The sequence below is a fragment of the Lissotriton helveticus genome, chromosome 10 (assembly GCF_964261635.1).
Source record: "Lissotriton helveticus chromosome 10, aLisHel1.1, whole genome shotgun sequence".
NCBI lineage: Eukaryota > Metazoa > Chordata > Amphibia > Caudata > Salamandridae > Lissotriton > Lissotriton helveticus.
This window is the reverse complement of record NC_136071.1, coordinates 637,520,704-637,533,411: the sequence shown is the minus strand read 5'-3', so window position 1 is coordinate 637,533,411 and position 12,708 is coordinate 637,520,704. Positions and strand designations below refer to the sequence as shown.

Here is a 12,708-nt window from a genome sequence, read left to right as displayed (position 1 = left end):
TTTTGCAAACAATATGGTTTTGCCATCTGCCAAAATACGTTATATATCTGGGAGGGGAAAAAAACAACATGCATAGAACAAAGTTTCGCAGAAGCGCAGACAAGAGTAGAACCAGCAAATATTATGATGCAATCGGAGATTGTTATTGGTGGCGACGTGGGAAAGGCAAAAAAAGAGGTCAAGATGAGTTGAATAGCAAGGCAGTGAATATTGCTGTCTGCTAAACCTCTGGGAAGTAGTTTATGCTGCTATAGCAATGCTATTGCCTATATCATCTTCTCAAAAGTGTACATTATATGCATTACATGCCAACAATTCTAAGCCAAAAGTTCCTTAATACCATTACTAAGGAAATGTTTAGAGGCAACGTATGGAAGCTCATACGTGTCTTTTAAAGCCAGACTAGAAGCTTAATCTTTCTCATTGGGACTTGTCAAAGTTACTTCGATCATATCTAGAAAGTCTGGAAGTATAATCTGCTGATTTAAACAATATTTCATTCAGCAGGACTAACTTTCTGTCAGCCAGTCAAAATTCCCCTTTTACTCAGACAAGGGGTGGTCAAATTATCAGGGTTGTTACATCTACTCATCAAGACACCTAACTTTTGGGCCCCAACCATTCTCGAACAAATAAAATCAAGACTATAGGTACACAGTTGCCCACAAGTAAACACAGGGGTTAAAAGACCGTCAAACATGCGAATACTTAAAAGTCTTATTGTTGCTCCAAATAAATCACGGAATGGAACCAACCAGACAATTGGTCATTACATGCATGGATTATTGGAATATGATCTATATGGTTCTTCCCAAAAACCTCTTGGACACAAGTGTGCCAAGTCCAAAAGCCCAAGCCATACTACTAAATGTCAGCTCCAACAGCAAAGAAATCTTAGCAATCAAAGATTTCACCTCACCCACAGCAGCCACCGACAATATTACCCCATCACAAGACCTGTGAAAGGACCTTGCATACTTTTTCTGCAGCAATATCACAATCATATAATGAAACTTTGCCCCAAACCAGACCCCTTGAATCTCACCAGAAGCCTCCCAGTGATGAACGAAGACAACGCAATAAGCACATGGGATGCCATCAGCACAGAGGAAATCACAGCAATCATGAAGACCATACACTCCAGGCTGGACTGACCATAGCAGGCACCGGGCATTTTCCAGGTGGGCCGGAAGGGTGGGAGACAGTTTTGAGTCGGTGGGGGTGGGTTTTGTTAGTAGGGGCTGGTTTTGCAGCAGTGCTGCAATATCGTACCCTTGTAACAAAAGCGCAGCACAGTGCTTCCTATCAGTTTTTGACCTCCCCACCCCTGGAGCAACGTACTTTCCAGTGCCAGTTTGCGTTCCAAAGCCAACCCCATCACACCTTCAACAAAGAATCGACCCCCATCAGAGAGGTATTCATCACTGTCCTCAACACCTCCATCATTACAGCAACCTTTTCTGACCGATGGAATTAAGCAGCGGTCAAAGCCCTCAAAAAGAATCCCTAGGCCAACTTGAGCAAATTACCAACCGATATCCCTCATTACATACCCTACAAAGTCCTGGAAAAAGCCATCAACACGCGTCTCTCTGGCCACCTCACCAAATACCAGCTTCTCAACACCACTTCACAAGGATTCATCCCCAACCACATCATGGAAATCACCCACATTGCAGCAAAAGGATGACATCAGGAAGATCCTCGCCAAAGGGGAAATCACATGCTTCTCACCAATTCTACTTCTAAGAGAATTAGGGCCAAGAGAAGTGAAGGTTCACGTTGAAGAATGCACTGAGTGAATGAGAGAAAAGCTTAAGATGGCCCTTTACATTGTTGAAATTAGATCAGAGAGGGTCCTTCTCAAAAATCTGAATGTGGAGATGGGATCAAAAGCCAAATATCTCATACATTTAGTCTGTGCAGGAAAGCATGGATGGGGCATTCCCATAGCCTCAATCTATCACCCAAACCCGTTAAACTCTCCACTTGTTACTTTGTCATTCATTACTCTGCTTCCCCAGCATCCTGTTGTCACTTAATGTGATCTAAATGAGGAATAACCAGTGCAAGAAAGAAGAGCATGCATAGATGGTTTATTTATTTTCTAAGCAAGATCGTAAGCCAAACTGCTTGAAACAGGGCTTATACAGAAGAATGTTGAACGTTCAAGTGACAATGAGTCTGAATGGATAACCTCTCTATTGGAAGAGAGCTATGCACCACAGAAACAGTCGATTCTCCCATACCTGTGTAATCTGTTTGATCCCATGTTGATTTAGGAGCTTTTTATAGAATGCTTCAGTCTGCTCTGCAGTCATGTTAGGTTCATCCCTCGTGAAAAGGCAAACATCTGATGTCTCTGGGCGAATTCCATGAGGAAGAGGACTGAAATTGATACGGAACATTGGTTACGATTGGTTCTCTTTCTTCATGTGCTCGGTTAAACTTTAGCAAACATCCTGTGGTACAGCAAAGCATGTAAAACAGCAATTCCTATACATCATATGTTTAGACTGTGCAGGGAAGTATGGATGAGGCATGCCTGGATGCTGCAGTATAAACCTGCAATGCAACCCTATTCTGGTAGGGTTGATGCACTTACTAAATCCAGAAATGTTTCAGTCTTGTTATCCTAGTTTAATCATACTACTCTTCTTTCAAAAATACATTTTAAAGTCTTCACTTTGAACATCGCTTTCAAGTGTGACATAAAACCTGTCAGCCATCATCTTGCTCTCTCAACCTCCTCATCCAGCACCTCTCCCAATTCCACATTAAAGATTCATCTTCTCTGATGAAGATCTCAAATCGGCCCTGTTGCTCTTCACGGAACATCTGTATGTATTTTACGTGTAGTCATTGTTATTTCTGTCCTATTAACTTTAGGTTAGGTTATGATTCAGTCTTACTTTAATTATTGTTTCATATACAACTCATTAAGGCCAATTACTATTCTACGTATATATTTTTATTTTAGGTCTAGACTTTCTGAATGTTTTGCTGTACCTGGCTGACACAAACTGTTTAAATGCGGACGCCCTAGGAGCCGGATTGGTGCTATATTAAACTAGAAATAAATTTTTTAAAACATTCAGGCACAGTACCCATGAAATAACTTGAAGCAGTGCAAGCAGTCCTAAAGCAATAGTAGATTACTGTGCGATATTGGATCATTGTGATAAGAGCTATTAAAAGGACTGCATACAGCTTTATTAAAACCCAAAAAATGAAAAGTGAATGGTATTGTTAAAACAACCTTTGAGCAACTGCCAACAGGGGGGGTTATTTAATTACCTAACAGGCTTATCACACTATAGTTATCACATAGTATCATGGCACAGTGCACATGAAAGGCAACAACAAGAGTTTAGACATTAATGCCTTATATCTAACAACTGCGGATTAAGTAGAAAATGGCACATCACTATTTTCTGTGTAGCCAGTCCCACAGTCACTAATTTTGTGGTTAGATTGCAGGAAAAGATAATTACTAGTGTTTTCTATGTGAATATCTATCTAGCACCTTCATACAGAAAGACTGTACAGTCTATGAAAACCCATCCAGCAACAACTGTAGGATTCACAGCGTCGCTATTTTTGTCCTTTTTTAGCTATAACCCACGTGGCCCTGAAACAAAGAAATTAATGTTGCTCCGGAAACTACAAACGATGAAAAAACATTAAAGAAATGGGCAATTACATTTTGAAGCATTGATCCTGTTCTGGAATTTTCCACACAGTCACCATCAAAAGGATGTTGTCATGTTCATTTAGCAACAAGGCATCACCATCGCCCTTCTTTTTTGTGTAAGCTAGCAAGGCCTGTACTGCCTTCTTAACCTGAAAGAAAAATAAACAATAGGACATATATCAGCTAGGTTCAACATGGTGCTTTAGCAACAGAGAAAACAGTAATCATGTCACAACCAGCCCAATAAAAGTTGGCAGACCGCTAAAACACTCACTCTGGTATTGAGGTACTGCAGCAATCGCAAAGCTTGAATTTTTTTCTACTTTTTCATTTACTCTTGTGAATGAATGTTTGCAGGAAGTGGGATTCTTTTAAAAATAAATAGACCTCAAATTCATTTATTTTCAACAGAACAATGTATGTTAATGACCAACTAAGACACAGACACAAGCAAGGATTGACAACACCCACTGCATTGACTTTTGTATAGTGAAAAGTTTCGAACCATACTTCACTAACACACAACTTCGGTACAGCATGAGCACCTGCATTATAGGCGTAATCACACAGACATGCACGGACAGCATATACAGCATTTTATGTTCTCATGTAAAAAAAAAAAAAAAAACAGCTCAGCTGCAGCAGTGCAGGCTTCCTTGAGTACACATGTACAGTGGTGCAGCTTCACTCAGATAAAATCAGTTGGTGTGATGGCTGTGTGAAGGTGAAGGAGAGATCCTGCAACAAGGCACTGTTGGTGTGTTTGCTCATATATGTGATGGTCTGTGTTCGTGTCAAGGCAAGTGTGGGATCTGGCTGCTACTGCTCATCCTACTTCAAGAAGCACCCAACCTGCTGCCCTGGAAGCATCGGTCTATTAGGCTCTAGGGAAGCTTACGGTTACTGTAGCAATGATGGAAAAATAGTGCAGAAAAGGAGACCGATAGAACCGCTTCATTTTAGCGAAGGGTGGCATTAAGATATTACTCAGGAAAATTGAGGCGTTTAAATGTTTATTTAGAAAATTCTTGCAAATGTTCGTGGAAACGCCTCACTGAGGGGCGGCTACTCTCATATCGAAGGAAAGCAGCAGGAGGGCTGCATGAGACAGATGAGCCTTGTCCAGCAAAACCTGATGCTTTCCTGTCGATAGTGGTGATGGAAAGAGAAAAACTTGTGGGAGCAGCAGGTGGCCACATCTCTCCTCATGAGGTGACAAAGGATGCGTGTTTTTGACAGCATATGCGTTACTTAGGCTGGAGCACGTTTCAAGCTGCTGAAAGCAGAGTTGGAGTATTTGGTTACATATTATGTGGATGCTATGCTAAAAGACTGATGGCTGTGACACGGAAAGACGGTGGGGGAGATTATACATCTGTTACATCAACAGTATAACTCCTTGCTTTGAGAGACACTGGCGCAGTTTAATAGGTGCGCCTGAACAACCATTGAATTTGACCAAACTGCCCTTTGCCCAGTCTGTCTACAATTCTCTGCTCTCGGAGTTATTTAATACATTTGTTTGGTACGTTCTTATAAACGTTGTGATAGTTGTTGGGAAATTCACACCTCACTATAGCTTGAACACTGATGATCTTATTGTTTTTTATATTATTGTCTTTTTACATTTTGTACATATTGTAATTTGCGTAGGGGTAGCATTTTGTAATATTTTTGCTGTTCTGTATAGTTGGTCTTGTGTGATGTATTTCTGGGTAACATTTTGTTGTGTTATTCAAATTTATATTGTATGCACTGGTGGCTCCTCCATAGGTGAATGGGGGCGTCGTTGCCTCACTGTTTTCTCGCAGTGCAAGACGCTGAAGCAAAATAGTAAAACTACCATTTTATGTTTGTGCTTCTCGTACTGCGACAAAGCAGAAGTGCCTGCTTGTGGGCGGACGGGTGGGCGGTCCTGCCTGAGGGCAGGGGGGACAGGGGGTGAGTGGCTTGCCCACTGCTTTTCTTTATTTATTTATTTATTTATGCATTTTTATATAGCGCGGACTTTACCCGAAGGCGTCAGAGCGCTTCACATTAGGAACAGAAATGAAACAATGAGAAACATTACAAAAGAACAGGTTGCAAAAACATACGTTACTTACATAAGGTAATAGTGACAATTGTGAGCAAACAAAATACATGAGGTAGTAAAAACTGTGAGCAACCAAAATACATGAGGTAGTAAAGGTAATAGTGACAATCGTGAGCAAACAAAATACTTGAGTAAAAATTGTGAGCAACCAAAATACATGAGGTAGTCAAAAGTGCACAAGAGGAAATGAAAGTGACAAGTGTGCAGTTATAAGAGAAAAAAAGAGTATAATTAGAGGTATAGTCCTGCAATAAGTGCTAGACACTCAGGCTCAGGAACAAGCGTTACGTGAGCAAGGTGGCACTCGCAAGTATCAAAGGTAAAGACATGTGAGAGGTAGCAGCCGTGTGTTGCAAGGGCAGATAGGTGTGTGCATGTTACAAAAGGGCAACGAACACCAGTACATGTAAAATACTGCAAAAAGGCAGACCCTCCAATCACAGGCATACACTGGGAAGGCACTTCCATGGTCATGGAAAGTAGAAATTATCAGTAGTGGGAAGTCTTCCTCACAAATAGCAAGAGGACGTGAGCTACTTTTGGAGGTGTCTCTGGAGGAGGAGAACTTTGAGGTCCCTTTTGAAGGTCTGGGAGGAGGCGGTGGTCCGGAGCTGAGGTGGAAAGGAGTTCCAGATTCTCACTGCGTTGCCTGAAAAGGATTGGGCCATTGTTCTTTCCTTCTTGAAAGTGGGAGGTTCAAGCAGTAGATTCTCCGCATTGCGTGAACGTCTAGAGCCACCAGAGAGTTTCAGTTTATTCGCTAGGTAGCTGGGAGATGAGGAGTGCAAGGCTTTGTGGGTAATGCAGGCAGTCTTGTAGATAGCTCTAGCCTCGAAGGGAAGCCAGCGGAGGGTGGATAACATCGGTGTGATGTGATCGCTTCTTTTGGCCCCATAAATGAAACGAGCTGCTGAATGGAAGACAGACTTAAGTGGGGACAGGTGAGATTTGGGGAGGCCAGTAAGTAGAGAATTGCAGTAGTCTAGTCTAGAGAGGACCAGCGATTGCACCAGGGTTATAAGGTCCTGCTCCGGGAAGAAGCAACGGATTCCCCAAAGAAGGCGCAGTTGGTAGCGAGCAGATTTTGCAATAGAATTGATGTGGGGAGTTAGATTGAGTTTTTTGTCTAGAATGACACCAAGGGATTTTGCACTGTCGACAATGATGGGTTTATTGTTTAGTAGATTCATCTGATCCATCCATGATTGAACCGGGGGAGGAGAGAGTGAGGAGGAGAAGAGGAGGAATTCAGTTTTGGAGGGATTCAGAATCAATTGATGAGTTGACATCCAGTTTTGAATGGAGTCAAGAGTAGATCTTAGGATGGAGAGATCATGAGTGGAGGCAACCTTGAGGTAGAGTTGAGTGTCGTCTGCATAGAGATGATAGTGGATCCCAGATTTGCTTAGGAGGTTTCCCAGTGGTTCTAAGTAGAGATTGAACAATGTTGGTGCTAGTATCGAGCCTTGGGGAACACCTTGACCCACCGCCACAGAGAAGAGAGACTGTTCGCTATTTTGATCATTTGAGATCTGTCAGAGAGGAAGGATGCAAACCACTTAAGCACAGTGCCCTCCATGCCCATTCTCTGTTGAAGAATATTGAGGAGGGTGTTGTGATTAACAGTGTCGAAGGCTGCGGAAAGGTCAAGGAGAATTAGCAGACAGGACCCCCCTGAGTCGAGTATCCTCAGCGCATCATCAACCACTTGCGCTGCCCAACACCAACCTAGCGCTGCCCAACACCAGGAACGACGACCGAAGCTCAAGAAGGACAAGTGAAGCCTGTCCCGCCTCAGGAAAGCAGAGTCCAGCCGCCCGATCTCGCTCTACATTGATCGGCGCCCCTCTGCCCTCCTTGCGACCCCAGGACACTTACCTTCCTGACACAGACCAGCGTCGGATCCAGCAGTCCAGTACCATCGCCTGTACCAGGAACGAAGAACTCAGCAACTCAAGCCCGCCGAACAGCGCAGGACCTCATTCCACCACCGGAGCCCTGAGACGCTCGCCTCCGGTAAGCCCTTACGCCTGTCCCCAAAATGGCGGCCATTAAGGACATCGCCTGACGAGAGCCTCCTCCGGAGCCGCTCCTTTTCTCCCTGCAAGCGCTCAGTCGGCCTAATGAGCACCAAGCTACAGCCCGGATCGTGACTATTATCAGCAATCCCTTCAACGAAGCTACAGGCTCTTCTCCGCCTCAGACTTCTTGCCTGTTTCCAAAATGGCGGACAAAGTAGACGCCGCCTGACCCTAACTTACCCTGGAGTCGCCCCTGACACTCTAAAGGTAATTACCTCGGCTGAGGCGCCTAAGCTACACCCCGATCCACCGCTAGTGTAATCTGTTAGTCCCCGCCCCGGCTCCCACTGCTGCCCTCTCACCGCCTGTCCCCAAAATGGCGGACAAAGAAGACGCCGCCTGACTCGAATGTCCCTCGGAGGTGCATCTTCCACCTGCAAGGCAACATCTACTACGCGGGCGCCAAGTGACAGCCCTATCTTCCTCCTTTTGTAATAATTAAAGTCTCCCTCCGGCTCCCTCTGCTGCCCACCGCCGCCGGCCGTGTGCCTGACCTCAAAATGGCAGCCATCGAAGACATTGCCTGATGTTACAGTGAAGTTTCTGACTGCTAAACTCGAGTGGGGCATCCAACAGGGGGACAACGGATCGTCCTCTCCCACTATTCACATCCACTTCCCCTAAATGACCAAGGAGACCCTGTAGTCTCAAAAACCCTTACCTTTACACCAGATAAGGCGCAACTCTATCAGAATGATCATGGACAATAGAGCTTGCTGTCAGCAACCTAAAACTGCGTCAGGTCAGATCCTGTACTGAGCTGGCCATTGGAGTGTACGTCTGGGAGGCTCTTTGCATGCCCTCCCCTGACCAGAATCCTCATCTCACTCCATTCTCAAGACGCTAGTCTACAAAAAGTCCATCAACTAATCCAGTCCGATCACCTGCATACTCCCAAGAAGTACCACACGGGCTCTAAGACCCTCTCCTCAGGCCTGGAACGTCACCCTCAATCACTCCACGGGAACAACGCGGCTCGATACCCTGGGCCACCTTAGCTCAAGCTTCGGATCTCAACTCATCCAGGCTCTCCCACCCTCTACTATCCACACGATGGCCCGGGACCAATCGCCCCCTCCTCCTCCAATCCCACTTGTCCACCTCAAACCTCACAGTCGGAACTCCTTCACCATCATCTTCCCCCCCCTCCTCTCTACAAAGCTCAGACGCACATTCAAGCAGAAACTCATCCGCAAACATAAAGAAACCCTAATCATTGACATCTACCACTCGACCACCACAGGACCGACGAAGATGGACCTAATATTCCACACCGAAAGACCCGAATACTGGGTCTTCACAATCAGATCACGGATGTTCATCGCCAAAACCACCTCCACTGCCCACAGCTGCAAATTAACTACGATTCTTCCGTTCAGATCAGTTGGCAGGGGCTATACAACCGTGACTATCTTCTCCAATGGCACAGTCCTCATACAAGCCAACAATGATAATCTGGAAGCTTTTGACTCCTTATTTCCCTCTCTCAAGTCCGCCCCTCCTACCCATCTCGCATCAACACCCTCACCATCCTCTCCCTCTACAATCAGAGATGATCGCGACATATATAAATATTATATAAATAAATAATACCGGATCTATTTTTGAATGAATGAATGAATAACAGATAGCTCAATAAAATAAGAGTCAAGATTCGAGGTAGTAGGAGCTTTTGCAGGTTTATTACAACATAAGGACAGGATCAGGACAACCTGCATAGGAACAGAGGTGACAGGGCCCAGCAGGACAACTGGGGCCCAGCAGGGGAAAAAGAGGCCCAGCAGCTGCTGGGGCTAGGTCTGGGATGAGCGCGCTAACTTTTAATAACAATACATTGACTTATATACATAACGCAAACACATAGTATTACATTGCAGTAGGCGTAACAGTGGGTGGAGCAGAAGGCGTGACGCGTAGCAGTCGCGAGAGATAACAGTAAAAGTAGGTGTAACTGGGAGTATACATAGACATGTGATGCAAACGTAACAGAATATGTCATGAATGGGCGGAAACTTTGGAGGGGGCTACCTAAGGAGCCGGGACCTCTAACCTAATGGTGCGCGAAAACTGGCAATGACGTGTTACTAGGAGAAGCTGGGGGCTACGAACTCTGTGCTAGGAGCAGAGACTAGAGTCTGGAGGGTCGGAGCGACATGTACCTAAACCCTATCTGGTATCTGATGTTTAGGGAACATGTTGATATAAACTAGGAGTCATGAGGGGAAAAGCTAACTTGACTCTAAGACTGGACCATGCATTATTCTACGTGTAGTGCGTGATGAAGAATATTAAATGACCATTGATACAGTATTTCTCTAACGTGGAGACGAGAAGGCTAGACAATGACGGAAACTATTGATGCAGTTCAGTAGCTTAGGAATGCAGAAGAGGAGGACTGAACTGATAGCTGGAACTATAACATACTTTTGGCAGACTCAGAGACAGAGCCGAGCTGCACCGGGCACTGCGAAGCAGGAAGTAAGTGAAGGGTCGAGGATACAGGTGGGGGCTGTATCGCTCCTCAGCGAGGCTTCAGGAGACAGGAGCTGAATCTGATGTCCGGGCCCTTTTGAGGCCTGGAAACGGGGACTTTATAATGGAATAACGTGCACACTGAGAAACGTGGCAACATTACTTTACATAGGCCTGATATTCGTAGTATTCACGAGGACTGGAAAATGACATACCAGAGGTGGACACAACTATAATTGCGTCATTAATCGGATATGGGGAATAACATATGCATATTGGTCATGCACACATAACATATGATGGATGAGGCGTAGGGACACAGAACATGGCAAAATTTACTTTTCCACATTCCCTCCTTGTCACTACGTTTCCATCAGGAAACATCAATTTTCATGATACCATCTATCATTTCATACAGTACCATTTGCTCGTCTCGAATTGTCTTGGAACGGGATTTAGAACGGGGCTTGGGACTAGGAATACAAGAGGTAGCACACATGCTGCAAATCGCAGGGCCACATTGTATACAGAGGCAGCAGCTAAATATGATCGCTACTGTAATACCTAGAAAGGACAGGACTTTCCATCCCCATGCGGAAATTATATTCCAGAACCAACCTGACCATGTCCAGGTGCCTGGATCTTGATGTAACAGATGGGCAATTTTATGGAGTCTGGTTATAGCTGAATAAACAGACGGCGCGTTATTTGGAATGAAAATGCAGCAACTAGATCCGATGACTCTACAGGCCCCGCCCCTATCGGCCAGTATGACGTCAAGGACGAGACGATTTTGCAAAACGACAAATCTCATAGCAGATTGTTCTTCGGTTAGGTTACCTAGAGCAGAGGCAGTCTCATTTACTACAGCTTCAAGGGTTCTTGTTAACCTACGGATCAGTTTACTATTCTGGACAGGTCCTACAAAGAAGAAGAAACCTTTATTGAAATCTGTATACTGTTCTAGAGTAGTTTCAGTATAATCGACAATTGGGGACTCCCTTCTATGTCTAATGTGTACTAGATGTGTGTTTCTGTGATAATCAGATGGGGCTAGGAAAACAGGTGGCAGTAAGAAAGCAATGTAACAGGTTCCCTCCCAATCGAGGGGCAGACAGACATATGCAGTTTGACCACAAATAAAATAAGAATGACGTGAAGCTTTGAAAACAGATTTCCCACTGTCACTATACTGGATAACAGTAGTACAATCACTATGTCCTACGTGTACGGAACCATAACTACGGACACATAATTCGCCTTTGACAGGTAGTACTGAAATAGCAGGTAAGTCTGGAGTAGTATCAGACTGAACATTCAGGACCATGAAATTCGACGAATAATTACCTAAATTATAAACTTCATTTTCTAGATCTAAACCTGTTCTGTGGGGGAAACCTTGCTTGTCTGGAAAACATGTACTGTTAAGAAAAGACATATCTGTTGAGGATGACGTTAACGTGGACCATGCTCCACATGAACCATTATGTGAAAAAGGATAAGGAAACAGTGGCAGAACTCCCTTCGGTGTCTGAAAAGGGGGGAGTCGACCACACACCCAACAATTAGTGGCATTGCTGGTCTGGTGTGAATAATGTAACATACGGATAAATGTGTTGTTGCGCATAGCGAGGCGGTATGAATATTCGTGAGGAGGCAGATCACTAAACGTGTGCTCTACTGTAGCATTAGCAGACATATTTACATGAGGAACTGGAAAATACAGATAGAACGCATAGCTGGTGCAGGAAATCATTATGCTGATGAATAATACGAAACTCAGAAAAACGATACATTGAATTGAACTTCGACTAACTCTCTCACTATGGGGGTCTATTTTATACATGTCAGAAACAGTCTAACCGTTTCACCTAGGGGAGGACTTATACAATCAAACTGACTGACTTATTTTACTAGACCTGAGCTTTAACTTATACTCCTGCTGCGGAGTTTTCTCTAACAAGGGAGGGGTTGTAATAATGTCTTTTGCGGGACAGTCCTTTAAAACAATGTTTTGGCAGTCTTTCAAATCCTGGAAAATGTTTTTAGAGACTGGTTTCAATCCTTTAAAAAGTTTAACATGAGAAAGGTGGACCCACCCCTTCCTGCCTTCCAACTTGACGGCAGTACGGGTGGTCAAGAGGACCTGACGTGGCTCCTTCCAACGTGGTTCCAGCGGACTTGATCTGTCGAAATTCCGGACCATCACTAGGGAGCCTGGAACGATTTCATGCGGTGCCACCTCGGTATTGTCTGGAAAGGCGGCAGCAACCTGTGAACGACATGAGTTGAGGGCAGACATCAAGGAAGCTAGGTAATCTGTCAGCATATTACATGAAACATCGGTAATACTTCGGGGTCTAGGA

The 12,708-nt window shown here is 44.5% G+C and overlaps 1 protein-coding gene across 1 annotated transcript in view; it reads right to left on the bottom strand.

Moving 5' to 3' along the window:
- RSL1D1 (ribosomal L1 domain containing 1) overlaps positions 1-12,708 on the bottom strand; it is a 202,009-nt gene that overhangs the window by 162,831 nt on the left and 26,470 nt on the right. Inside the window, exons 2-3 of the mRNA XM_078663170.1 lie at positions 3,704-3,843; positions 2,250-2,388 (exon numbers count right to left, since the gene is read on the bottom strand). Coding sequence (XP_078519296.1) covers positions 2,250-2,388; positions 3,704-3,843 — 279 coding nt within the window. The remainder of the gene's footprint in view (positions 1-2,249; positions 2,389-3,703; positions 3,844-12,708) is intronic.